This window comes from Hakea prostrata, chromosome 3 (assembly GCF_041222555.1).
Source record: "Hakea prostrata isolate BN-2017 chromosome 3, UWA_Hpros_2, whole genome shotgun sequence".
NCBI lineage: Eukaryota > Viridiplantae > Streptophyta > Magnoliopsida > Proteales > Proteaceae > Hakea > Hakea prostrata.
In genome coordinates this window covers 17,199,532-17,225,276 of record NC_142602.1, presented here as the reverse complement: position 1 = coordinate 17,225,276, position 25,745 = coordinate 17,199,532, and the positions used below count along the sequence as shown (strand labels likewise).

General features: G+C 36.5%; 2 protein-coding genes across 2 annotated transcripts in view; one reads left to right on the top strand and one right to left on the bottom strand.

The window, feature by feature from the left end:
* Positions 1-556: 556 nt before the first annotated feature.
* LOC149021272 (putative pyridoxal 5'-phosphate synthase subunit PDX2) lies at positions 557-5,762 on the bottom strand. Its single transcript, XM_089149533.1, has 7 exons — positions 5,551-5,762; positions 5,316-5,443; positions 5,093-5,180; positions 4,927-5,000; positions 4,505-4,696; positions 1,033-1,130; positions 557-943 (listed from the first exon to the last, which is right to left on the bottom strand). Exons 1-7 carry the CDS (start codon positions 5,600-5,602, stop codon positions 817-819), a joined length of 759 nt encoding a protein of 252 aa, XP_089005659.1. The 5' UTR covers positions 5,603-5,762; the 3' UTR covers positions 557-816.
* Positions 5,763-9,988: 4,226 nt separating this feature from the next.
* The window catches only part of LOC149021271 (transportin 1), a 46,587-nt gene continuing 30,830 nt past the window's right edge, over positions 9,989-25,745 (top strand). Inside the window, exons 1-12 of the mRNA XM_089149530.1 lie at positions 9,989-10,411; positions 11,744-12,031; positions 16,385-16,474; positions 16,601-16,678; positions 16,830-16,910; positions 19,399-19,449; positions 22,195-22,280; positions 23,306-23,372; positions 23,481-23,537; positions 23,624-23,653; positions 23,770-23,829; positions 24,075-24,188. Of these exons, the coding sequence (XP_089005656.1) occupies positions 10,235-10,411; positions 11,744-12,031; positions 16,385-16,474; positions 16,601-16,678; positions 16,830-16,910; positions 19,399-19,449; positions 22,195-22,280; positions 23,306-23,372; positions 23,481-23,537; positions 23,624-23,653; positions 23,770-23,829; positions 24,075-24,188 (1,179 nt within the window). The 5' untranslated portion in view covers positions 9,989-10,234. The remainder of the gene's footprint in view (positions 10,412-11,743; positions 12,032-16,384; positions 16,475-16,600; positions 16,679-16,829; positions 16,911-19,398; positions 19,450-22,194; positions 22,281-23,305; positions 23,373-23,480; positions 23,538-23,623; positions 23,654-23,769; positions 23,830-24,074; positions 24,189-25,745) is intronic.

Below are 25,745 nucleotides of genomic sequence, written 5' to 3'. Positions count from 1 at the left end.
TATAATTTTCTATTTGATCAATTTAATACTAGAGGGTCTCATATAATGTTCTATATGACCCAAAAAACAGGGAGTGGGGAAAAAAAAGGGGGGGGGAGACATGGACAGTCTTAGCCACTTTGCTTCCTCTCGCAGCAGTGCTGCTGGTTCTTTCTTCTGGGCTCCACTGCACATAATGTGGACATATTCAAACCATCAAATTATGATTGAATTTTACATTCTAACCTTCCCCTTACTATAAGAAGTCCCAAAAAATGATTAGTCTTGAAGAAACAAAAACTGTTTTAAAAACTAAAATAGCACAAAAAGAAACACTAAAGAATCAGAAATGCAAATCCACCAATGATGAATCATACAGTTGAGATAGGTCACCAACTAAATTTGATAGGTGGCCCCAAACCATTGGGATCTTATGCCCAGCAGTCGGCCAATTATATCATCAATCCACATAGCTGAAAAACAGAAGGCATGCTAGATTTTTCAACCCCAAAAAGAAGCAAGTGCTTTAGGAGGGAAAGAAAAAGATTCAAAAAGCCACTGGATGCTTCAGTATCATCCAGATTCAAACGCAAGTGCCATGATATAACCATCCAAGCGGCAATTCAGGTAACTGGGATTCAATACAATCTTTATTTCAAGATTATGTACAGTTCCAATCTGCATAGTACTTGTTCCTCTTAAAAGCAAATTAAACAACCTGTTGAAGTGTATATTTTTCCTAACAATTGTTTGGGTTGTATATACACATATAAATTACTGTCAAGGATAAACACTAACTAGAAATCCAAAACAGGATAGGCAGCTCCATCAGTTCTATTATTGAAATATGGGGAGCTCAGGAAGATCAGTCTTCTGGTGTTGATTGTCACTCGAATATTTTTCCTTGTAGATAGAAGTGCTAGTTTGCTCAGCAACCTCTGCCATTTTCAAGAAATAGCTATGCCTGGACAAGAAATTGTTCAGAACTCAGGTAAGAAAATCAGAGTTAACCTTCATTTGTTCAATAAAAGAATGCAGTTTGCAAAAGGATACCATCTAATGTCAGATGTCAACTCAGGATGGAAAGCAGTCGCAAGCAAGTTTCCTTGCTTAACAGCTACAATAACCCTTTCTTCTGACGCATTTTTTCCCTGAAAGAAAGAAAAATTGCAGCTGAAATATGTGGATGGCTTCCAACTAAAAATGTCCCCTGAATAATAATTATAGACGCATAACCTCACTAGCAATGACTTGGAAACACAGAGACTGCAATCATAAGACTCGTACTATGGATTTTTTTGTACCTCAAAAGTCGCAACCAAATGAATCCCAAGGAAAATTAGCCATAAGAAACATATTATTTTCAACTTACCTCAAGATCTATTATTGAGTTTACCAATACAGAAAAAGATGCACAATATAAAACTAATTTGGCAGCTCAACACTAAGATCTGATCCAAAAACCCATTTTATAACTACAGGTGCTTTTTTGTAAGGGCAACATAGTTAATTCCTGTCAAAGTTAACGGTGTTTGATGTAATTATTTGCAACTCCAGGGGGAGTAAATGTAATTTTCTCATAATAAACAATAAAATTCCAAGTATCACTTAGATTTCTCATGCAAAACAGCTGTTGAAGTATATGCACTTCGAAATATTTACTGTTCACATGAACAGTAAAGTATGATTTTTACTGTTCACGTGAACAGTAAAATCTGTTTGTATGATGCTAGTGATGCTACCATACTTTCTATTTCTAATGTAGGAGTCTTGCTACATAAGATTGGGAGTTTTTAGAAAGCATAGTTTCTATTTTCATAACTTTATATTTTAGGAGATAGGAAGTTATTAAAGCTGTACTTTTTTGTTTCCTTTTTCTAGAGGGCAATTACTTGTCTCTCAAGTTGTATTAGATTCATTAGAAGTTATAAATAAAAGGGCTCTATGATTCTAGACTCTTAAGCAAGAATCACAAGCCTCTTCTACTAGTTCTTCATCTCTCTTCTCTTCTTCTTCTCTCTTTTCTTTGTTCAAGTTCAACTGCTGGACTCCTACATTAGAAATAGAAAGTACGGTAGCATCACTAGCATCATACAAACAGATTTACTGTTCACGTGAACAATAAAAATCATACTTTACTGTTCACGTGAACATACCGTGATCAGTAAATATCATACTTTACTGTTCACGTGAACATACCGTGAATAGTAAATATCATACTTTACTGTTCACATGAACAGTACCGTGAACAGTAAATATTTCAAAGTGCATATACTTCAACAACAGTATCTCCTACTTTATTACCTTCTTGCAGATCGGCCTTAGGGCCCACCAAATCAATAGAATATTCTCCTATTTTCATCTCATGTTACAATAACATCATTTTTACATTACTGAAGCATGAAGCCATGAATAATAACGAAGGTTGCTTCTCTCTGAAGAGTCCAATGTCATGCTGCATCACTCAAGTTTGGTTCAAGTGGAGGATTTGCTATAAATTTGTTGCAGTTCTGAATGGGTAGAGTGAAAGATGTGAAGGTAGAACAAGATTAGAAGATAGGGTTCAGAATTAGAAAGTAATGGCTGTAGGACAATCCATTAAGTTTTGGAAGTTTGAACTTTGAACTGGGAATCGAATGGTCTCCTTGAGGGCCTGATGCAACACTTACAATGGCTCAGCAGTTGGAGGAAAAGTCACTGAGATATGGCCGTTGAAAGGCAAACAGGACAAGGACAAAACTAATGCAGCAGCAGGGTCTTTGGGAGACTGTTAGATCAGTAGCAGCAGACACGATGACTTGTAGTTCTGCACAGCAGCAACAATAACCTTCCAATGGAATAGCAGATTTCTTCAAGGCTTGAATGAAACACGGCAGCAGGGTATCTATTCCAGCAATATTATTCTTCAGATGGTCTTCTAGACGTAGCAACAGTTAGTCACAAACACAACATTCAAGGGGGAAACAAACTCAACGAAGGAGAAGACAAGAAACAAGAAGAAGAAATGGGTAGAGCAGATGGGCTATCTCAGCCTTGGGTCTCTCACTGCCAGTAGTCTCAGCTGTTGAGCATGGATTACTACATAAGCAATGGCAATATGCATGCAAATTTGATTCCTCCAACATTTATTTCCAGTATGATGTAATGGACCTATTAATATCAGCACACGCTTTACAAGAAACAGAAACTACTAATTTCAAAATTAGAAACTACTCTGTCGAAAAATGGATCTTCTCAGCAATTACCTAGGAACTAAAATTCAAACCATCTATATTAGAAGTTAAATTGAAATTAGATACAAGGCTTTACAAAACATCCAACCATGCAATTTAGAAAATAATAATTATGGAAACTACCAAGGGAACTGCAAATTAATAACTAAACTAAATCCCTAGATCCCCACGCATAAAGCCTTCATGTAGTCTGACTGACCTTGGACCTCACAGATCTTCAGGGAATATTCCCACTAAGTCAAATGTGAGGTTGTGATACAGTCCATGTGAACAGTGTTTTGGCTTCTTCTCTTCATGTTATGTTTCCTACTACAGCAGTCCAAGTTGACATGTCAAAATTGTGAGACAAGGTGGCCTTGTAGTCAGGCCAGCAGGCTAGCTCAAATTTGTCCTATCCGGTTCATTACTTGGCTGGTCGGGATTTGAACTCTATGAGATCTAATCTCCTGTTGTTCCTCTGTAGCTCAGTCGTAGAGCAGTCGGATGTTAACTGACTGGTCGTATGTTCAAATCCTACTTGGGGAGATTTGACTCATTCGAATTAAATGAATTTAGAATGGAAGGATCGAATCCACGGTTTCTACATCACTTCACCAACTTTGTTTCTTGTACTTTAATTCTATTTCATCCAACTTCAATTTAAATACCACAAAGCCCCTTCTTTCCAAATTTCTTTTACTATTCAATCCTTTTACTTGCCTACATTACACTTAAGTTGTCAAATTGTTTAAGAAAAATAGGAAATCACAACTAATCCATTAATCGAGAATTTCATCGATCTAGCGATACTACAATTAACTAAAAAACGGTTTTGGAAATCATGTTTGAATTATTTGGTATCAAAACAATAAATGTAGATCTGGTAAATGGATATGCTGGTGTTGAGTTTTAGATTGATCATTAATTGGTTGCATTATCCTGATAAGAGTATGCAAAGTAAACCCTTCCATCACCTATATGGGACAAATCAATGGCATGCAAATGAATAGCAAGACAAAGGATAAAATAGATGATCATGAATAACAGCTCCAAAAGTTCATCTTCCCATATATCATCACAATATAACAATTGGAATTGTACTTAGTAAATGCATCATCTAAAACAGTTACATAGTTACATGGTATAGAAACCAAAATTGTCTCAAGAATAATCAGTTGCAATGACATGCAATAAAGTAAAGACAATCAAATCATGAGTCATAAAATAAGCCAAATCCAGCTTTTCATTGCACATCAAAAAATTAACATGCTATAAACTGGTGAGGAAAGTGACTGTTATAGAGGATGCCAAACCTCCTGAGTTTCAGAGTTTGATTTTAATTCTCTTGAGTTTCTAGATGGAACAGAGTAATCAGCCAGGACCTCGACTTCTGGTCCAACTTCCAGGATTGCAGGAGCCCGGATAAAAATTCCGCGAAAAGTGTTAGGACCACCCTCCTTTGCTGCAATCTGTGGTACTAAAAGCTCTGTCTCAAAGCTTTGAAGCTGCAGACATAAGAAACTAATTTTTCTTAGAAAGAATTTGAATAATGCACTAGTCTCCAGTGAGGAGAACCGAATGAAATTGCATCACTGAGCATTAAATCTCAGGTGAGTTGGTTTTCTATAGTAGATGCATGAAGTAAAATTGCACCACTGGAATACTGCAAGAGAAATTCCGGCTGACAGTACAATTATGTCCCATCTTTGTTGACTATAAACCAAACATACATTACCTGACCGCCAAAGAAATTCCGGCTGACAGTACAATCTAGTCCCCCAACTAGCTCTTGTCCTCCGGCTTTCTGCCCTGAAGAGAAGGTTCTATGTATTGTTAGAGACACAGATAGAAGTTTCAATCTCCTCAACTAGCCTTAAGTTTCTATAGGAAAGAATACGCACCATGAGCTTTATTTGCTAAGAAGATAAGACCTGCACAGGTCCCCCACACAGGCTTCCCCATCTTAACGAAGTCCCGCAGGGCAGGAAACTAATAAAATCAGAGTATCGGTTGTTTCATTGTTTAGAGAAACAGCATGTGTAATAAGATAGAAAACGAGCAACGACACATTCACTAAATCAGTAATCAAATTTTGGAAGGAGTAACATAGAAAGAGAAAGAGACCAGGTTGTGGTATTCAGCGAGCTTGGCCATGGTGGTGCTCTCCCCTCCTGGGATGATAAGTGCAGCAACATTCTGAAGTTGTTCAGGCTTCCTAATCTCCATGCCCTTCACTCCGAGCTTTCTCAGCGCTGAACAACAAAGAGAATCAATTCAGAACAATCTAAGGAGATAAGCACGTAGAAATTGTTTACTGCAGCAACTAGAGATTCAAAACAATATAGCGCCATAGAGAAACCTGCAATATGTTCGTTGAAAGATCCCTGTAAAGAAAGAACACCCACAGCCATAGCACCGACAACACACTCTCCCCTGGGAACGGTGGCGGCAGAGTCGCCAAGTACGATGTGAGGAATGCCGTGGGTTTCCGTGTGTCTCACGTTTAGTCAGTTATCGTTCTTCGTTCTGCCCAATGAAAAATATATATGCTGGGCGGCTTCTTCGCCCTAAAAGTGCAAATCTGCCACTTCAGGGTACCAAAAAGTAAAAAGGGAAAATCCGTTTAGCCGCCTGTAAAAGAGGTTTAGCCGCCTATAGGGCTGCGTTTGTTTCCGGTTCCACGACTTTAATATAATATCCGGTCCATTAAGTTCACCCGACCCAGAACCATTAACTACCGGTTCATCCCTAGGGTTCTAACAAATGAGAGGCAATATATTTAACCCAAAAAAAAATTAAAATGAGAAGCAATATATTTAAGCTAAAATGTAGCTGAACCGATGTGTAGATTGACTTTATTGAACATTCGTTGAGATCTTACTATCAAATCTATAGAATTAAGTTTGAACCGTTCGTTAAAGTTTTAGATTTTTCCCACTACTTACGGGTAATTTTCGTCACCGATTATCACCAGTTTTTTATTTTATTTATTTATTAAACTTAGGAGAAAGTCAGTAAGCTCCGCCATATTTTTTATCCGCTCCAGACACAATCATGTTCCCTCTTGTTGATCGTTAGATCGTCAACACGTGTGTTTATTCTAATCATACGATAATGATTATTCCAACTTTGGCAATGATTGTTCCATTCTTAACCGCTTCATCCCTTACTTTTCTCTAATACAGATTCACCACGGCACCAATGCCCCCTATCTTATCTTACAGTTTTCCTCTTCAGTTTTGGCAACACCAAGCGCAGTTTTCCTCTTCAATTATGGCAACACCAAGCGACAAAAATTAATGGAGCGGGAAAAAGCATGGTGGAACCAACGGATGAAGAGTTGGAATAGAACCATAAGAGGGCTTTCAAATAGATAAGTTGTTTTCTAGTTGGGCAACCAAGAACTCTTTGTGGGATTTTCTTTTGGAATAACGAACTCCCCCCATTACTACCACCACCATCATTGCTGTTATTTTTATATTTTTGGTGTTGCTGTTCTTCTTGTACCATTTTTTTGCGCTGCCATCTAACTACGAAAAATAAATGAAGACACCCGAATGTGAAATAGTTTAAACCAATAAGTTTCAGTAGAAGGGAAAAAGAAATATTAGAAGCCATCACAACTGATTTCACAGGAAGCACGGAAGAAATTTAATAACAAAAACGACAGATTCATTGATGATTAATCCAAGATTCATTGATTGTTTCCAAAGAGACAGTGATAGACATTTAACGTTAAAAGCTTTGTTTGTTTGTTTTTATATAATTTAATGTCATTTATTCGACGATTTAAATTTAGTTTATCAAATTTGATGGTAGATATTTAGAAACGTTAACCTAACAGATTAGCGTGTCACAACTACCACCTTCCCATTTATTTATGTTTTAAAATATTCAAATAACGTTTACTTTAAGTTTTTTGGTAACAATTTTTTTAACAAATTTGACCCCACAACGTTACCCAAATCCCCATATTTTCTATAGTTAACTTGACTTTGAATGAATTTACGAATTTACCCTGCTTTATATTTATAATTTATAATCAAAAGGTATCATTAACTTTTACCTTTAAGCTTGAAACCATTTGATATGAGATTCTTTTTAGGGGGCAAAATTAATATGAGACTATGGATCATGGTTTGATGCATTGCCGCCATTCATTTTATTATACAAAAATAAATAAAATAAGAAAGACTAAAATGTGCACAAGAATTAGCCAACGAAGAATGACCTCTTACCTGTCTAGATGCCCTTCCCTTGCACAACAAGAGATCAAGGGAAGTGGTAAAGATTCATACTTCTTAGTGAAAGGTCATGGGTACGACCCTTGCGGACGGCATTAAATTTCCAGTATTAAAAAAGCACCAATACAACAAAATAAATAAATAAATAAATAAAATGATACAATGGGTAAAAATGTAATTTTAAAGGGAGGAGAAACGGGGAGAGAGTGAGCTAGATAGCGCTAGCAATACCATCCTATATAGAGAAACGTATCTTATGTCACACCTCTCCAATATAGGCAAATATATCATTTGATTGTTCGTCGGCTGCTGAGGAAGAGATGTGACACTGTAGGTTCTACCCCCCAATCCCCCAAAAAAAATAAAATGTCATGTGGGCACTAGGAGAGGCTACAACATAGAAATTGTGGATAACACCAAACTCTCTCCAACATAGCATAGATGAAGGTGTCATTTCATACAAGAGTGAAAGAGAGATGGTAATGTTCTCACAGGATTATCTATGTACTATAAAACCAACCCGATATGAAGCATATAGTGGCCTGCACCGCCTTTATATATATCCTTTTTTTTTTTTTTACAAAGGGCTTTATTAAGCCGGGGATGGGGATATTAATATGCTTCAACGATAGTCGAACCCACTATTCACTAAGAGATGTTGGTTTCAACCACTAGAATAGCTCTGCGTTGGCATATATCATTTATTAGTTGTGATAATTGTCTCCATTCTCCTATTCATTATGCTAAGCTTGCTGCTCTTGGGGCTTCAAATCTAAGCAACGATCCTACCCATACCAGACAGACAAAGTTACATTCCATGATCACATATTCCATGGTTTCTAATTGCCCACACTCTACACACATGGTGTCTTCAATTCATGAGTTGTGGCATTGGAGCAAAGTTTACTCGGCCATTGAGTTGACCTAAGCCATTCTTTACCCCCACCCTCACCCCAAAAAAATAAACAGCAAATTAAGCCATTCGTTTGAGCACCAGTATATATGTCAAGGGTACAAGGCCATGAGTTCATTTAGCCATGGAGTGGAAATTTTCTTGCACAAAACTAACATAGGCCACAAAGTCATGAGTTGACTTAGCCGTATGGTAGAAATAGCCTATTATGTGGGAGAGGCCACAAGGCCATTTGGATTTGGGCTATAGCCACTTAAGGGTTGTATGGCAACATTCTCCCCCGGTAAAATGCAAATTATTTAGGAGAACTCAAAGATTCCTGATTATATAAATCACTCAACCATGGACTGGACTCGGGCGGAATTTTTATACCCTTGTGCAATGTTGCCCTCTAAGCTAGGCTATCGGCTAAGCCTCCCTAGAAACATATATAAAACTAGCTTTCAGGAAATGGGAAACAAGGACTACAATATCATCTACAAAGAAACAAGGACATCCAGTATGGCAATGTTCATGTTTATTTTTTATGGTATTTATTTATGTTGTTATAAGTTATAACAGAAACAATTCAAGTCATGTATGCATAATCCAATATGTTTCTTTTGTGTATGTGTGTTTTTTCTTTTTCATTTTTGAAAATAACCGATACTCTAACATAGTTTTTTGCCCACTTTGAGGAACACAAAAAAAAGGGTTAAGCTTCCCTTGAAAAGTCGGGTGGACATTCTTATTTTTCTCTTTGACATCAAAACATAACCTCTTATTTTGAAACTCTAAAAGTTCAAATTACTTTTTCCTATCATTCACACTCAGTCAAATTTTGTGTGTGTATGTGTGTGCGTACTCATGCATTATTTGAGAGCCCAAAAATAGTGAGAAACAATAAAGTGTATAGAAATATAAACAAATGGTTTTTTTTTTTAACATAAAAACAAGTAAACGGAACATAAATCTGGTCATACAACTTTTTTACAATTTAGAGATTTCCAATTTGAAATTGTGTATGAATGTTGAAATTCTCTGGGTATCTGATAGGGTGAAAAAATGGGGCAAACTTTAATGCGCAACATCTACTGTCAACTGATGGTTTACTCAATCTCGACAGTTGGCAGCAAGGTGCTCTGCATTTAATGCACAACCTAAAGTTAAACCCTAATAAAGTACAAAAGAGAGAATAATAATATTACGCATATGTTTCCTGTATATCAACCCCACGTAATAATAAGATTGATTTTGGAAAAAAATAGAGAATAATAATATTAAGTAATTACTCAACATCTTTTGTGCTTTCAAAATTTATATATTGTCTTCAACTACCTTCAAACTTGTTTTGACTTTTAAAAACAGAAAAAGAGAGAAGCAAAGAATGGAAGTTGAGGAACAACAGTATTTGATCTGTAAAAGTATTTTTTTCAATTTATTATTATTTATAAGAAAATCCAGCAATTTAAAGCTAACCTATTAGGCATTAGGGAGTGTTTAAAAATCATAGAGAATGTGTTGTAATTTGGTATAAAATAAACTCTCAAAATAGATTCTGATCCAACGACGGAGAACGTTCGATCAAGTAAGTGATCCCCACATTAATTATTTTTATTTAAAAATCTACATATCACTGACACAGCTAACGCGTTCCAACATACCGTAGATGTCACAGAAAGCGCACAAAGGCATCGCAGTGCGCCGCCGAAAGAACAAAAGCTTCAACTCCATCCGTTTCAACAAATAATCATTCCTTCCAGGCTTCCACAGTCTTTGGCTATTTTCGTTTTCTGTTCATAATATCGATTTGCCATATTTCGAGTTATCATTGAGCACAGAGCTCGTCTCTTTCCGTTCCCCCATTGTTTTTCCGTCAATAAAACGCTAGGTTGCTTTCGTGAGATATGGCGGCGGCTGGTTTGTGGAAGCCTCAAGAGGAAGGTCTGAAAGAGATCTGTGGGTTACTTGAACAGAACATATCTCCTACCTCCGATAAGCCTCGGATTTGGCAGCAGCTCCAGCACTACAATCAGTTCCCAGATTTCAATAACTATCTCACTTTTATCTTCGCCCGTGCTGAGGTATTCCGATTGCCTGAAAGGACATTAAGGATAGGAGTTTGTGTTTTTTGAGTGGATCATGTTTATGGTTGATTTGATTCGGGAATTTGTTGTTTTGTTTAAGTTTGGTGTCGGTTTGTGAAAATAGTGGACACTGTGTTGATGAATTGAGATTTGGGTGGTTGTCATTCATTGGTTGAATGAGTTCTGTTGGAATAATTGGGTTGACTTGATACATATTTTGACACCTTCATAATGATGGAGTAGTGTAGGCTAGGGGAAAGGAGAAGAATTTTGTCTAATGGGGGGAATGTCTTTTTGGAGGATCCTCTATACACTGGCAAACATTATACTGATATTTCGGTTGGTGTTGATGAGGAGATGTGATTGTATTCTTCAAGAATAGTGCTATTTTGCTTGTTCACTTCCAACAATGATATAGGGTATTTGAGTGCATCTGCTGTCGACAATGTTGCTACTTGTGTGATTACAATTTGATTACAACTGAAAGAAAAGAGACCCCATATTAGAGGAGTACTTTATGCTATGCCTTCTGTTGATAAATTCTCCTTTGGTATCCTGGAAATTAGTTTTTAATTGACAATGTTATTTAACCCTTAAATTTGAACGGACTTTTTTGGAAGAAGATAGTAACTGAATGATCTCACACGATTGTGTCTTGAGATTAAGTGATATCTTTGTGCAGTAGTTACTGGCTGACTTCATTCGGTTTGAAAAAAAACAAGGGGGGAGAGTTTAACCCTTAAATTTGAAAGGACTTTTTTGGAAGAAGATAGTAACTGAATGATCTCACACGATTGTGTCTTCAGATTAAGTGGTATCTTTGTGCAGTAGTTTACTGGCTGACTTCATTCGTTTGTAAAAATTAAGGGGGGGGGGGAGAGGTGGGGTTGGGTTTACATAGTGCACACGTTCCCCATTTTTAGTAGGGTATGGGAGGATCAAATATGTGTAGCCTCATCCTGCTTCTAAGTGGTTGTTTCCAGGATTTGAATCTGCAAGTTCATTTATGAAGTGCTTGAATAACTTTTTATGTATTTGGGGGTTAGCTATTTGCCTTAAACGCACTGGACTCTAAGAGGGGCTCTATGATTTTTCTAAATGGGAGGTTTGCTTGATCGGATGTACTGCCTTTTTCGTTGATTTTCGGCATTTTGATATTGTCATTCATGCAAATGTTTCTTCTTGTGGTTATGGTGTTAACATATGCTTTGCTGTTGAAGATATTTTGACCTTTGACCAAAAATATAGAAGAAGATATTTTGAGCTTCTTGCATTGGGTTCACTTTGCTGTGTATTTCCTTTTAATATTTTTAAGATTTTCCCAAACAGGGTAAATCAGTTGAAGTTCGGCAGGCAGCTGGTTTACTTTTAAAGAATAATCTGAGAACTGCTTTCAAATCCATGGCACCTGCACACCAGCAATATATCAAGTCAGAGTTGTTGCCTTGCTTAGGAGCGGTAGATAGACACATAAGGTCCACAGTTGGGACAATTATTACTGTTGTTGTTCAACAGGGACGGGTTTTTGGTTGGCCTGAGCTGTTGCAAGCCCTTGTTCAGTGCTTAGACAGCAATGACTTAAATCACATGGAAGGTGCTATGGATGCTTTGTCCAAGGTATGGTGCTATCCATCAACATCACAGGTTGCTATTCTGTAACTTTTTAAAAGAAAGAATTTTGTCTGCAAGGACATTGAGAGAGTACTGTTTTACTAGGTTTTAATTTTCAACATATTATTATTTCCCCTAATAAAGGGTTCTAATTCTTTTTTGAGGATATGCCATTTGGCCCATTTCTCCCTCTATCATGATCTATTTTCTTATTTAATTGACCAAAATATGTCAAAATCCATTGAAAGTTTCAAAACCGAAGGTCAAAAGTAAATGTGGGATATTTTCAGGAACTCTATGGGCATATTTAAGGAACAATAAAAACAGATAGAGTAGAACGCAAAACCAAAGCTGGTATATTAGTTACATATATATTATTAAATAATACAACCATTGCCAATTTTGAATCAGAGAGATCCAATGGGGTATGAGCTTGCAAGAGGATTAGGTAAGGATGAAACAGGATTTCCTAAGACTTTGATAACAAAAAATCAAGGGATCATATTCATAGAGAATGTGGAAGAGGCTCCAATTGGGTGGTATACTATAATATACAAAACCAGGCCTGGTTCAGTTTCAGATTTTTAGGATATGAAGATTTTTACATGAAAGAAGAATTCCCAAATCTGAAAATCAATTGAAGAATCAAACAAATCAGAATGGAAATTGATTTCAGTAAATAAAAGGCCTACTGATGGTCAGAAAATCTGACATCGGATTTGGAAAACAGAAATGGAAATCAATTAAACTGAAATTAGACTTGTAGTAGAAAAAGAAGAAGCTGGTTCAAGTTTGACTTTTGAAATCATAAGAGGGTCTAAGTTGAACCCAATGGTTAGATTCAAAGTACTGAAAATTTGTAGTTGGAGCAGGAATTCAGGAGACTAGGAAAAAAATTCCTCCTTTCTTTTATTTTATTTTTTTAATGCTAAGAAGAGAATCAGGGCTAGTAAATATGAAATGAACAGAGAAGAGAATTAGAAGAAGGCAGAAATGAAATCAGAGAGAAAACAAAGAATAGAAAGGAAGAGATAAGAAAGATTAGACCTGATCTCAGAGATGAGTGGAAGCTAGAAAGAGATGAAAGAGGTCCAATTTGGAACTTTAAGTCCTGTTTGTACAACTCAATAGCGCAAAACTAAAAATTTATTCCCTCAAATCATACTCAATTGACGGGGGATTTTCTGCATATATTTAGGCCACCTTTGCATCTTCAATTGACTCAAATGGATATCTAGTCAGGGGTGGGGTTTGCAGCAAGCAAGGTAAGAGGTGTGGTGTTGCTTGCAGGACCAGATGGGTAAGGTTGAGAAATGATTCAGGAGAAGGGTTGTGATGGTTGAGGCAGGGGCAGGGTGGTGGTGGGAGGTTGTGAAGGGGTACTTTTTCACCCACCTTTATGAGGTTAGGGATGAGGGAAGGGGATATGTCTTGATCCATCACTATGAGGTAAGGGATGAGGGTGTTTTAGGTTCCACATGTTATCAGTGATGCCATCATTTAACATTTTTCTTTAAAGAATGCGTGCTATTATCATGTTTTCTGATAAAGGGAGGAGGATTGTGTCATATTCACATTAAGTGGGAGGATATGTAATTATGCCTTCCAAGAGCAGAGGTACATGTCAATTACCCCCCCAAAAAGGTTTAAATGAAATGTAATGCATTCCTGTAATTTTTTATTAAGGTTCTTTGCGATATCCTCATTTCTATCAAAATCAATAATTATTATGAGCTGACGGTTTATGCCCAGCCTCACATAGAATCATCCTTGGTCTCAAGCATAAGAGTTGAGTACTAATGTGCGATCTTGAAAATGCTTTGAATGTCACATCTGGGTTGATGGTGTTTAGTGTCAAATATAGTGTTTGGAGTACCGGAGTCGCCGTAAGGTGTCTGTTAGTTATATACAAAAGTGATACACATGATGTAGAAAACAACTGAATATGTACTATAGGCTAAAGTTCAACGTCATTACAGTTACTGTGAGCCATCTATTAATAATCATTGTTTGCTTCCTTTTTCTATTGAAAAGTATGACGAAAGGCATTCTGAATGCTTGCAGTTTGAACAATTTACTTGGGTCTGTGGGCTATTTTGGTGTCATGCTTATTTAACTCCTTTTTTGCAGCCCTTCTGTAGTGATTTTCTTCAGTGACTGCTCATATTTAGAAGGTGTTCATGGCAAGTTTCTCATAAATTTTTTAGACATTCATGTTCTCACAAAGATGGTTGAAAAGTACTAAGATCTAGAAGAATGTGATGCTATTTAGTCCTGAGAAGTAGAAAAATATCACACTTTCAACTTGAAATTTATACAGGAGGAAAGACCCATGAACTTTGTGTTCCTTATTGCTGCTTCTTTTGCTAGTTGATCTGTGAATGAAGTAGTCTTGTGACTTAGCCCTAGAATGAATAGGGTCAACTAGGAGCTAGTTCACCAGGTCCTTGTATGAACCAGCCAATTCTGAGTAGGCTAAAACTGAGTATGCGGCCATCTATATGAAGTTCTAGAAAGCAGTTGCAGATTTTTGAGGAGCAGCTTGTTTGAACTTCAAACTTGATAAAATTGGATCTATGGATTTTGGAATGTTAGTTGAATTCTTGGGTAGTCAAGGGGACTGAGTTGGGGGGGGGGGAGGAGATGATATATGGGAGTTGTAAGTTGAACATGGAAGGATTTTAATGGTGAATTTTGAAAGTTGGTAGGTTTTATTGAGCTAGGTTTCCAAAAACGAAAATAACAAAGGGGGGAGCTAGGGTTTTGAGAATTAGAAGATTAGGATCTGAATCGGGGATTTTAGATAATGCGGTTAACTCATTGTTGTGCTGAATTAGCTTGGGAGCAGTTTGTTAGTGGCTGAAACTGCTGAAGGTGTTCTTCAACCTAGTGGAAGGGGAAGCTTTAATTTGAACCTCCAGGCTTCACCCTGCCAAGGAGTTGATTGAATCAGACACCATTCTCACCAATGAACCTCCTATGCTTCACACCATCAAAGCATTGGCAGGATATCTATGCAAATGACCAAACCCACCGAATTTTTGACTCAGACTAAATTGAACTCTCACAATGGAGCAAGAAGGCCACAGCAACAGCAGCATTTACAAAGCAATTAATTAATCAACTTCTCGTTCAATAATGCACCCGTGGGCCATGACAACCTTATATAAACAATAAAAGAATCAAAAAGATATACTGCTATCCTAATTCCTAAAAGGAGAAGGCCTAACTCCAATCCTTAACTTATTAGGTGATCTAAACCGACTAGGATTCTAAAATAGACTTAAAATATAGTTTTAATTATGTTTTAATAGCTAGTCATGTGGCAACTTAAATTGAACCAAACTGGCTGGTCCAATTCTAGCTGAAAACATGAAAAATAAAAAATAGTCCAATTCTATCTTAAAGCATAAAAATAAACTAATATAGAAGCTAAATTTGTACTCGACCAAATTAACCTTACTTTAGGCCCAAAATTTTAATTACCTTTTAATAGCTAGTCTTGTGCTAGTGACATTCTAACTTAAATTGAACCAAAGTGGCTACTCCAATTCTGCCTTAAAACATAGAAGTAGTTCAATTGTATCTTAAAACATCAAAATAAACTAAGTATAGAAGCTAAATTTGTGGTTGACCCATATACCTAATTAATCTTACTTTAGGCCCTGAAAAGTTGTTAATTCCATAGGGCAGCGATAGGATCAATGTCCAACACATATATGACCCAACCCTGGACTTGCTCTTAAGAAAAGAAGCCCTTTGGTGTTGAACCTGCATTGTAGCATTCCATAAATGATGTATTCACATGGGGATGCTCAGGGAGTAACCATTTTACTGTGAAGATTTAAACCTGCTCTAAAAGAAAAAAATTAGCCGAGTCCCTGCAATGGAATATCCTCCATGGATTGTTCTTCAAACTTCGGAGTGGAGGAAGGATCTTACTGGAATCTGTGCTCCGGCTCTACTTGGGCCCAATATCCTCCATGGATTGCTCTCCTAAATGCTATCCCTATGTTAGAGGTCTATTCAAAAATAATTTTAATTGGATATGGTAGTGTTCTTACTGGTAGGATTCTCCATTGCCTTAGATTAAATGAAGCTGGTTAATGTGATGGTGATCGGACATTTATTTGTTCTATAAAGCATAGTGGAATTGATGAAGGTACTTCTCGTTTCAACTTTTGGAGACCAATCCAGATTGCTTTTTTATTCCCTTTTACAGTTTGCTTTGCATTATGTATTTACTGCTTGTAGTACTTAATAATTTGATGAAGCTCTTAATTGTAAAGATACTGGAACAAACTTATGTGTGTAACTTAACATTTTTTAGTAACCTTTGAGTCACATGATGCACCTCAGATCTGTGAGGATATACCCCAGGAGCTTGATTTAGATGTGCCTGGCCTGACTGAGCGTCCTATCAATGTATTTCTACCCAGATTGTTCCAGGTGACTGAACGTTTCTTGTTAGATATTTTTATTTCTGTCTCTTCAGTTTTGAACCTTTTATTCTGAATAGTTGGTGTCTTTGGAACAAATCTTTTTGCTAAAATCACTTCAATCTGTTTTGACCAGCTTTTCCAGTCACAGCATGCCTCCCTTAGAAAGCTTTCATTGGGTTCTGTCAATCAGTTCATTATGCTGATGCCTTCTGTAAGTTGTTTGTCAATTTTTGGTTCTTAAACCAACTACCTCCTCCCCCCCCCAAAAAAAAATAAAAAAAATCCTTAAAACGTTATGTACTGGACCTAGTGCTCTGTTGTTACAGCTGCAAAATTCATCATAAGTTGTTATTGTTCCTCAGGGACTGCTTGTATCCATGGATCAGTACCTCCAGGGTTTGTTTGCTCTTGCTCAAGATCCTTCTGCAGAGGTTCGGAAATTGGTAAGTAGTTCTCGTGGCATCCCTTTGTCAGAAATGATATGGACATTTTTGAATATTTTATAATGCACTTAATAGATACATTAGGTTAGGACATCATGGCACTATCAGATTTATGAAACTTGGCACTTAGCCTCTTTTAGGCCTTCTGTTCATAATGGCACTATCAGATTTGTGGAAAGAAAAGAGAGTTTAAATTAGAGTGAACTTTGAATCATGGGTTGTGACATGGTCCAAGAACTTGGAACTTGAGGGGGAGCTCGGCCCCTTGAAAAAATCAAGCTGGCTGATCTCGGTTAGCTGGGCTGTTTTTTTGGGTTGGGGAGGGCAACTCCATAGGCCATCTTGGTAGTTGTTGATGGGTGATGGGGCTGAAACTTGCTATCTAGCATATTTTAGGCTCTATAAACATGGCGACACTACACGATTTATGAAAAAATATGTCTGAATTAGAGTTTGATTTTGGACCACAGGTTGTAACTGCTATGATGAATTAAAATTCTAAAATGCCCTATGCTACAAATAATTTTGTCATAAAGATTAATTTTATCATTCTTTCATGCAAAACAACTTCAATAAAAGAAATGTTCAAACTACTGCGATTGCTGAGTGCATCATTTTGTGGACATGTGAAAATTCCTCTCAGAGAACAACCTTCCATCTATCAAACTCAAGAAGAGGGTGTATTCCTCCTACTGTGAGTCATCTTGGTCAGCATTGTTGGATCTCATCCAAATTCAATGGAGTTTAGTTCCTTTCAGAGGAGTAGAGCTGATGCAGTAGCCATAGCCTGGCTGGACTATATGATCACTTTAGAGGCCAAACAAGGCCTGTACCTTAACCGGTTCTCCCGTCCAGCAAGGGTTGGTAGCTTACATAGGATGCAGCATTTATTTTGTAGATTACATAGGGTTAACTTTGTTTTTCCTTTCCATAGATATAATTTAGTTTGCTTAGTTTCTGTTCCTCTATTCAAGTCCATTTCCTATTTATTTATAGTAACCATAGAGTGAAGATTTGATCAATGAGATTTATAATTGAAACTCTGCGCGAGTGTGAAAATGTGAGATCCTTCTCCCTCTTCCTCATTCTCCGTCATATTAGATCGCCACCTTGGTTTGCACCACTGGGCCATTCTTCAACAAATAATTGTAAAGCAGTCATCTTTTACGACTGAAGGTCTCAAGCTAAGAGCAGCCAAACCCAAAAAGCATGCATTATGTTGCTTCAGCTGTCTCCAGGCTTATGTTAAAATTTATTATTTTGTTGTTGAAACAAAATAGTCTGTTGAGGAACCAAACAGAAAGAAGAATAGGAATAGCAAAGAGAAAAGAAAGAGGAGAGGATGTGATATCACAAGCCTTTGTGGAAAGCAGCCCTGTGGGAATGAATAATCTCAATTGCAGGCAGCCTTCTTGTAACATGTTACTTACAAAATTAAAAGGATATTTGTTTGGAGTTTATAATATTACTCCTAACTCCCTGCTTAGTGCTTATTGCAAATTGAACTGAGGACACAAAATACAAAAAATACTAGAATACTTCAGGAATTCAAACTTAATATAATAAAATATCCTGGTTTTGAACCCCTTAAGCTGGAGTCACCCATGTTCAGCATGTCACAACAGGTGTGGAGAGGAGCAAATAAAGAGTTGGTAAGTATATCTGCTAGCTGATTTGAAAATGAAATAAACAGAGTCTCAACAAGCTTTTCCGAATGGCATCTCGAAGAAAATGACAGTCCGCTTCAATATGCTTGTTTCATTCATGATATAAAGGGTTGCTGGATGTATATGGCTGCTTGGTCATCATAATACAGTATGGTTGTGAGCATAGACAATCCAATTTAAAAAATAGGAGACTTAAGCCACATCAGCTCTGCAGTAGTTTTGAGTCATAGCTTTGTACTCCACTTTGGCACTCGATCTGATACCAACAAAATAGAGATGATTGACCAAGCAAAGAGGAAGGGAAACAGGAAGAGAGAATAGAAGTGATAGAGGGAGAATGTGATATCACGTAAGCTTTGTGGAGTGCAGCCTGTGATTGAATGACTATTTCCTATTAAAGGCGACCTCTCTCTTATAACATCTTAATTCCAAAATGGAAAGGATAGTTTCTTAGGACTTAAGGAGTTTTTAGTATCACCCCTAACTCCTAGCTTATTACAAATTTAAACTAAGGACACAAAGTACAGAAAATAACAGAAATCCCTGGAATTTAAACTTAAAATCCTAAATTCCCTAGTTTCCATCTCTTGGTTGTTTTCTTCTACTTTTTTTTTGTGGGGGGTAGATAACCATGTGGATTGAGTGTACTTTCTCTGGTTATAATGGATATATTATCTTATTCTTTCTTTCTTCCTGTTTTTTTGGGTGAATATAGATGGTGCTTAATGTGTTCATTGTCTACTCAATCTTGTTTAGGTTGGTATTTATTCTAATGGCATTTCATTGTATATACTTTACCACTTTTTTGTTTGCATTTTTAGGTTTGTGCAGCATTTGTTCAACTAATTGAAGTCCACCCATCGTTCTTGGAGGTAGGAATCGTTCTTCTGTTTAATATATAACCTTGATTCTTATTCTTCTTGTTGTTTGCCCCCTTTCTGACTCTTAGATTGACAATATCTTCTACAGTTTATCCTTAATCTGAGTATGGGTGTACATTCCTAAATCCATTTAGCCTTTTTCTTGGTTACTTGCTCCTAGCTGTGTGATGCCAATAGATATTGGTGAATTATTCATGTCAAGTTCAAAATTTCTTTGTTATCTGGAATCTGGATCTTGTGGCAGCTTGTCATATTTTCTTTTGATGTGGACCAGAGCAAATAACACAACAGGGGAATATTCAAGGTGGTATCAACACATTACTATAATGTATACACTAATCTTCAACATGTTAACACCATGAAAGAGTTTGGTGGAATATGCTGAGGCTGCTTTGAACATACCAGGCTACTTTAGGAAAAAATTGTTTTGGAAGGACTTTGGTATATACCTCAACACCTCCCCCCCCCCCCCCCCCCCCCCAAAAAAAAAAAAAAAAAAAAAATCGTTTGTATTGTATGGGAAAGTTCCCCTGTTTATTTTGGTTAAAGTAAATGATATCAATATGAAAAAGGTATTTATGGAGAAGGTAAAAAGCTATAATACAAGAACAATAACACAAGCCTTATCCCAACTAAGGGGTCGGCTACATAGATCCTTGACTTCCAATCGGATCTATTCGATGCCATATTGGATACAAGGCCTAAGCGATACATATATTTTCTCACATTTCTCCTAGGGTTATTTTAGGTTTGGCAATGGCTCTTTTAATTCCTTCAGTCCAAATTAAATCACTCTTGTGTACGGCGGCATTTAAAGGCCTCTATTGAACATGGCCGTGCTACCTCAAACAAATTTTTCGTAGCTTATCATTTATCAAAGTGACTCCCGAACGAGGTCAAATATGATCATTTCCTACTTTATGCTGCCTAATTTTGTCACTTATCCATTTTAACATCCTTATTTCTGCTACACTGTGTTTGTATATATTTTGACTTAACATTTTACACTATATAACATAGCTGGTCGAATAACGGTCCTATAGAATTTTCCTATGTATTTTGAAGGAATGTGTTGATCACACAAGAACCCAAATGCACCTCTTAGCATAGTTGTCAAGGCGTTGCGTAAGCGTTCGAGTGGTCCCTGCCCAGTCAAAGCGACCGTCGCTTTTTTTGAAGTCAATAAAGCAGTCGCTTTGTCTCTTAAGAGTCCGAGTGGACACTTTGGTCGCTCAACCACCGCTTTATTGGCCTTTTTTTTCCTTACTGTTTTCTTCTTTGAGATTCTGAAATAATACTTTTATGGTAAACCTAATATCAGTATATCGCATCTTTGGTTACCAACAATAAACCCAATATCGCATCTCTGTGATTCTCAAATAGCATTTCTTCTCTAAGATTCTGATATTGGGTTTTTTATTTATTTTATTATTTATTTTTTAAATGTTATTTTCCCTAGTTATCAACGGGAAGTGAATGCATAATGCCTAAGTTATTTATTCAGCAGGTGTCTGAGTTACTTTTTGTCTTTAGGTTGTTTAGTTGTTTTGATAATTCGGTTGTTATACTTTGAAAGTTTGATTTGTGACTTTGATGTTGTTATATTTGAAGTTAATGATTATGTTACATTTTCCAATCTTATCTACTGATTATATGAATGAACTTTTCATTAAGTTTGCAAAATGTTTCATGCTTAAATGCTAGGAATTTTATGTAACTTTTGATATTTGGATCAAATATAAAAAAATTAACTCTAGAACGCTTTGATCGCATAGTCATTACTTTAATTGGCGCTTTGTCACTTTAGTGCCTGGGAAGCTCTAGTCGCTTTGACAACCTTGCCTCTCACTTCATCCATCCTATTTAATTCAATAAATTCAATATTACATAGAAAATTTCGTTGCCAGTGTATTGGAGATGGTTTTGGTTCGTATATGATATTCATCATTTGATATGATAGACAGGGAATGAGTGTTGGAAGATTGTTGGCCTAGATCCTTAATGATCTTCTGGATGGAGAACCAATAGAGAATAGGAGAACCAATTATTTATCAATAGGAAATGAAAAGAATGAATCATATGTACTCAATTGCAGCACAAATTTGTGATGTTGAATGGAGTGGCATGCTTTTGTGAAATATCATGTAATTTTTTGCTGTATACAGTACACCTGGATGGGCAGTTTTTTTGTGCAATATTTATAGTTTATATGCCATTCTTGTAATGGAAAATCAAAGTAAATATCTCCTGAAGAAACTGCACACCCATGAAATGCAAATGAATTATTCTCCCCACACCCCCTTTTTTAAAAATCAGATTTCATAGAAACACTTAAAGCTAAGTGGCTTAATACATCGGGTAGGGATACCTTAACTAAGTCACTTAACTTGCATATAACAATGTTGTCAATTTTTTTGTTTGTTGGGAATTGAGATCTTAAGAGTTCATAATAGGCAAAATGTAAATGCCAAAACCTAGCCCAAATTGTCACTTAAGCTAGCCTGCTGTACTGCTACAGATTTTATTTCTTTTTTTTCTTCTTAATATGGGGATTAATCAGGATCCTAATTCCTATTTTGTGTTCAAATTGTTGTTGTTGACTTCTTCTTCTTCTCTTTTTATTATTTTATTTATTTATGTATTATTATTTTTTAAAATAATTCTTTGCAATGTAATCTTCGTACTTCTGAATTCTGATGTTTCCTGTTGCTGGTCTTGTTCGACATTATGTTGCAGCCTCATTTGAGAAATGTTGTTGAATACATGCTGCTAGCCAATAAAGACACTGACACTGAAGTTTCTCTTGAAGCGTGTGAATTTTGGTATTCCTCTGTTACCTTCTTACAATGTTCTGCGATTAGTGTTTGTCTTATCATCTTAAAGATTCATGGAGTTGTATACTGCATTCAGAAGGGAATTAATTCTATGCTTCTTTGATGATTACATCATCAGGAGTCTCTAAGGGCTGTTACTTATAAATGGATGGCCATACTTGGCCTAAGTTACAACATGAATGAAACTGATTTGACCGGAAAATAGAAACTAAACTAGAAATTAGAAACATAGTTGACAATGCTTCTAAAATAGACTAACTTCCCCTTTTTTTGTCCCTTTTTTTTGGGTTTTTTTTTTTTTTTGGGGGGGGGGGGGGGGGACAATTCCTACTCAGTAATTCTAAAATTGAAAGCTAAACCAAACTTCTAAATCCCTATGCATAGGCAAAGTTGACCCTTCTAAAAAATGCTCCACACGATCTGGTCTCACATGATCTTGTAATAATATTCCATCAAGGCACAATAACAGGCTGTGATGCTGCTTATGAGAATGGTGATGTGGACAGTGTTTCGGCATCTCTGTCTTCATCTTTTGACCTGTATCCCTGGCCCTAATTGGCCTGGTCCTTGGTTGACTAGTAGTCAAGGTACAGGTTGATAGTCATTAGTAAATGCTTTATCTGGTACAAAATAGTTGGGTTATTTCAGCCTTCCAAACCAATGTTTGAGTATCAAATCATGAACAGTTTTCATTCAACAATGGAAGCTAAAATACATGCACAAATTGGTGTGGCTTTACGTGAACACCTTTATTTTTAATCTAAAACCATCCTTTAGAGTTTAGACTGTTGGGACTGTTGACGGTTGAGCCCACATGGTGTGAGCACTGATCTTGTCCAAAAACATGTAGAGTTTCTTTGCCCTTCCCCCTTCTTCTTTTACATTTTCTATTTTAATTTCATTCAATTAGCTTAGTGATGTTTTTATTTATTTATTATTATTTTTAATCCTAATTGGTTTTATGTTGCCCTCAATGGTGGTTTTAATTATCTAGTGCTTATTTTGATTGTCAGGTCAGCATATTGTGAAGCTCAGTTACCTCCAGAGAACTTGAGGGAGTATTTGCCACGTTTGATTCCAGTATGGTTCTTTAATTTCCCCAATATCATCTGTATTATTGATCATTTTTGGGCTAAATTTTCTTCAATTGCTTATCTAATTCTTCATTTTCTGTCACATCTATGATAGGTATTGTTGTCAAACATGTATTATGCTGATGATGATGAGTCACTCGTTGATGCTGAGGTGAGCTTTTACTTTTGATTCCTGATATCTGGATCAGGCATGTATAGAAGTTGTTTCAATGACCTCATCTTTCAATATGCTTGCAGGAGGACGAGTCTTTCCCAGATAGGGATCAGGTCAATGTTTTGATATCCAAATTCCATTGCATCATTTATTTAGCGTCTTTAATGGTTACAGCTCTTCTAGAGTATGGAAATTTTGAAATTATTTAGCGAAAAGGTTTGAACTGCAGGATCTGAAGCCTCATTTTCATGCATCACGATTTCATGGAGCTGATAGCTTGGATGATGAAGTATTGCTATTCTCTGCTCTTTCTTAATTTGATATTGTTTTATTTGGATTAACTAATGTCTTCCAACCATTAAGCATCATGTCAGCTTTTCCTCATGATATTTGTTTTGTTGAGTTTCTTTTGCCATCAGTTGTTGTTCTTTGGTGATCAGTGTCCTTATTGCAGCTTTGCAACAGTGACTGTAGAATTCTGCAATTATTTTGGGTTGTTTTTGGTTGAATGTTTTGGAATATTGTAATTGACAGGATGATGACATTGTCAATGTTTGGAATTTAAGGAAGTGCAGTGCAGCTGGCCTTGATATCCTGTCAAATGTGTTTGGTGATGAGATTCTTCCAACATTAATGCCATTGGTGCAGGTAAATACACCCACTATAATGGTTTTTCTGTTTCAAGGGAAGAAACTTTTCATTGTGCCTGTCTTCAACAAACTTTTCATTGTGCCTGTCTTCCTTTGAATTGAAATGCTTAAAAAATTTAGCATTGCATATGGGTTGAATATCTCTTATCCACTCAGTTCGACTTACTTCCATGATTCACAACATCTGTAATGCAACCTGGATTGGGTCCAAGCAGGGCAGCAATACACTAGGCTCCTCTTAAAACAAAACTCGATCTTATTATTATCAAGCAGGATTGTTGGCCTTATTTGAAGGGGTTAGGGGGTTTATTTGATGTGTGGTTCTAGGGTTAGCACTAAGGATGTGGAGGATCTACAGAGGTATAAGTTGGCTAGAAATGAAGCTAAGAAAATTGTGGGAAAACAAATGGAGAAGTATGAAGATTTATATGATAAGATCTACATCTGTAATGCAACCTGGATTGGGTATCCAAGCAGGGCAGCAATACACTAGGCTCCTAGGATTGTTGGCCTTATTTGAAGGGGTTAGGGGGTTTATTTGATGTGTGGTTCTAGGGTTAGCACTAAGGATGTAGAGGATCTACAGAGGTATAAGTTGGCTAGAAATGAAGCTAAGAAAATTGTGGGAAAACAAATGGAGAAGAAATATGAAGATTTATATGATAAGATAGGCACAAAGGAAGGTGAAAAATCTATTTATAAAATTACTAAAATAAGAGATAGGAAGAGTAGAGATTAAGACCATGTTAGATGTATTAAAAGTGAAGAAGGGAAAGTTTTTGTATGTGATGAGGACATCAAGAAGAGATGGCAAAAGCTTATTTCTCTTGTCTACTAAACAAACATAATTCAGCTATCTGTGATTCGGATGATTACACCATTCACCATGGCACCAATTTTCGAACATATATACAGAGAAAATTTTGATGTCGTACGTAAAAGTAGCTCTAAGAATGATGAAAGTAGGCACGACACAAGGTTTTGATGAAATCCCAATTGAAGTATGGAAGAGCTTAGGAGCCTATGGGTTAGTTTGACTAACCAAATTGTTTAAGAAGATTATGAGCATAAGGAAAATGCCAGATGAATGGAGGAGAAGCATTGTGGTTCCAATTTATAAAAATAAAGAAGTTATTCAAAGTTATAATAACCATAGAGGCATCAAACTGATGAGTCATACTGTGAAATTGTGGGAGAGAGTAATTGAAACCCGTTTGAGACAAGTTACCACAATTATAGAGTACCAATTTGGCTTTATGTCGGGAAGATCTACAATGGATGCTATCTACCTTGTTAGGAGCCTTATGGAAATGTATAGAGTGTATAGGAAAGATATTTATATGGTCTTTATTGACTCTAAAAAAAGCTTATGATAGAGTCCCTTGAGCATTAATTTGGCAAGTACTAGAGAAAAGAAATGTTGCAAGTGAATATATAGACATAGTTAAGGATATGTATGATGGTTTAATGACAAGTGGGAGGTTGAGGTGGTGAATTCCCAATTACAGTTGGACTACATTAACGATCAACTTTAACCCTATATTTATTTGCACTT

Coding starts and splice junctions, on each gene's coding strand:
- LOC149021272 (XM_089149533.1), bottom strand. CDS start 5,602: ATGGCTGTGGGTGTTCTTTCTTTACAGGGATCTTTCAACGAACATATT. Junction 5,444..5,550: donor TTTCAACGAACATATTGCAG/GTTTCTCTATGG, acceptor TTTGTTGTTCAG/CGCTGAGAAAGCTCGGAGTG. Junction 5,001..5,092: donor CTTAGCAAATAAAGCTCATG/GTGCGTATTCTT, acceptor CCTTCTCTTCAG/GGCAGAAAGCCGGAGGACAA.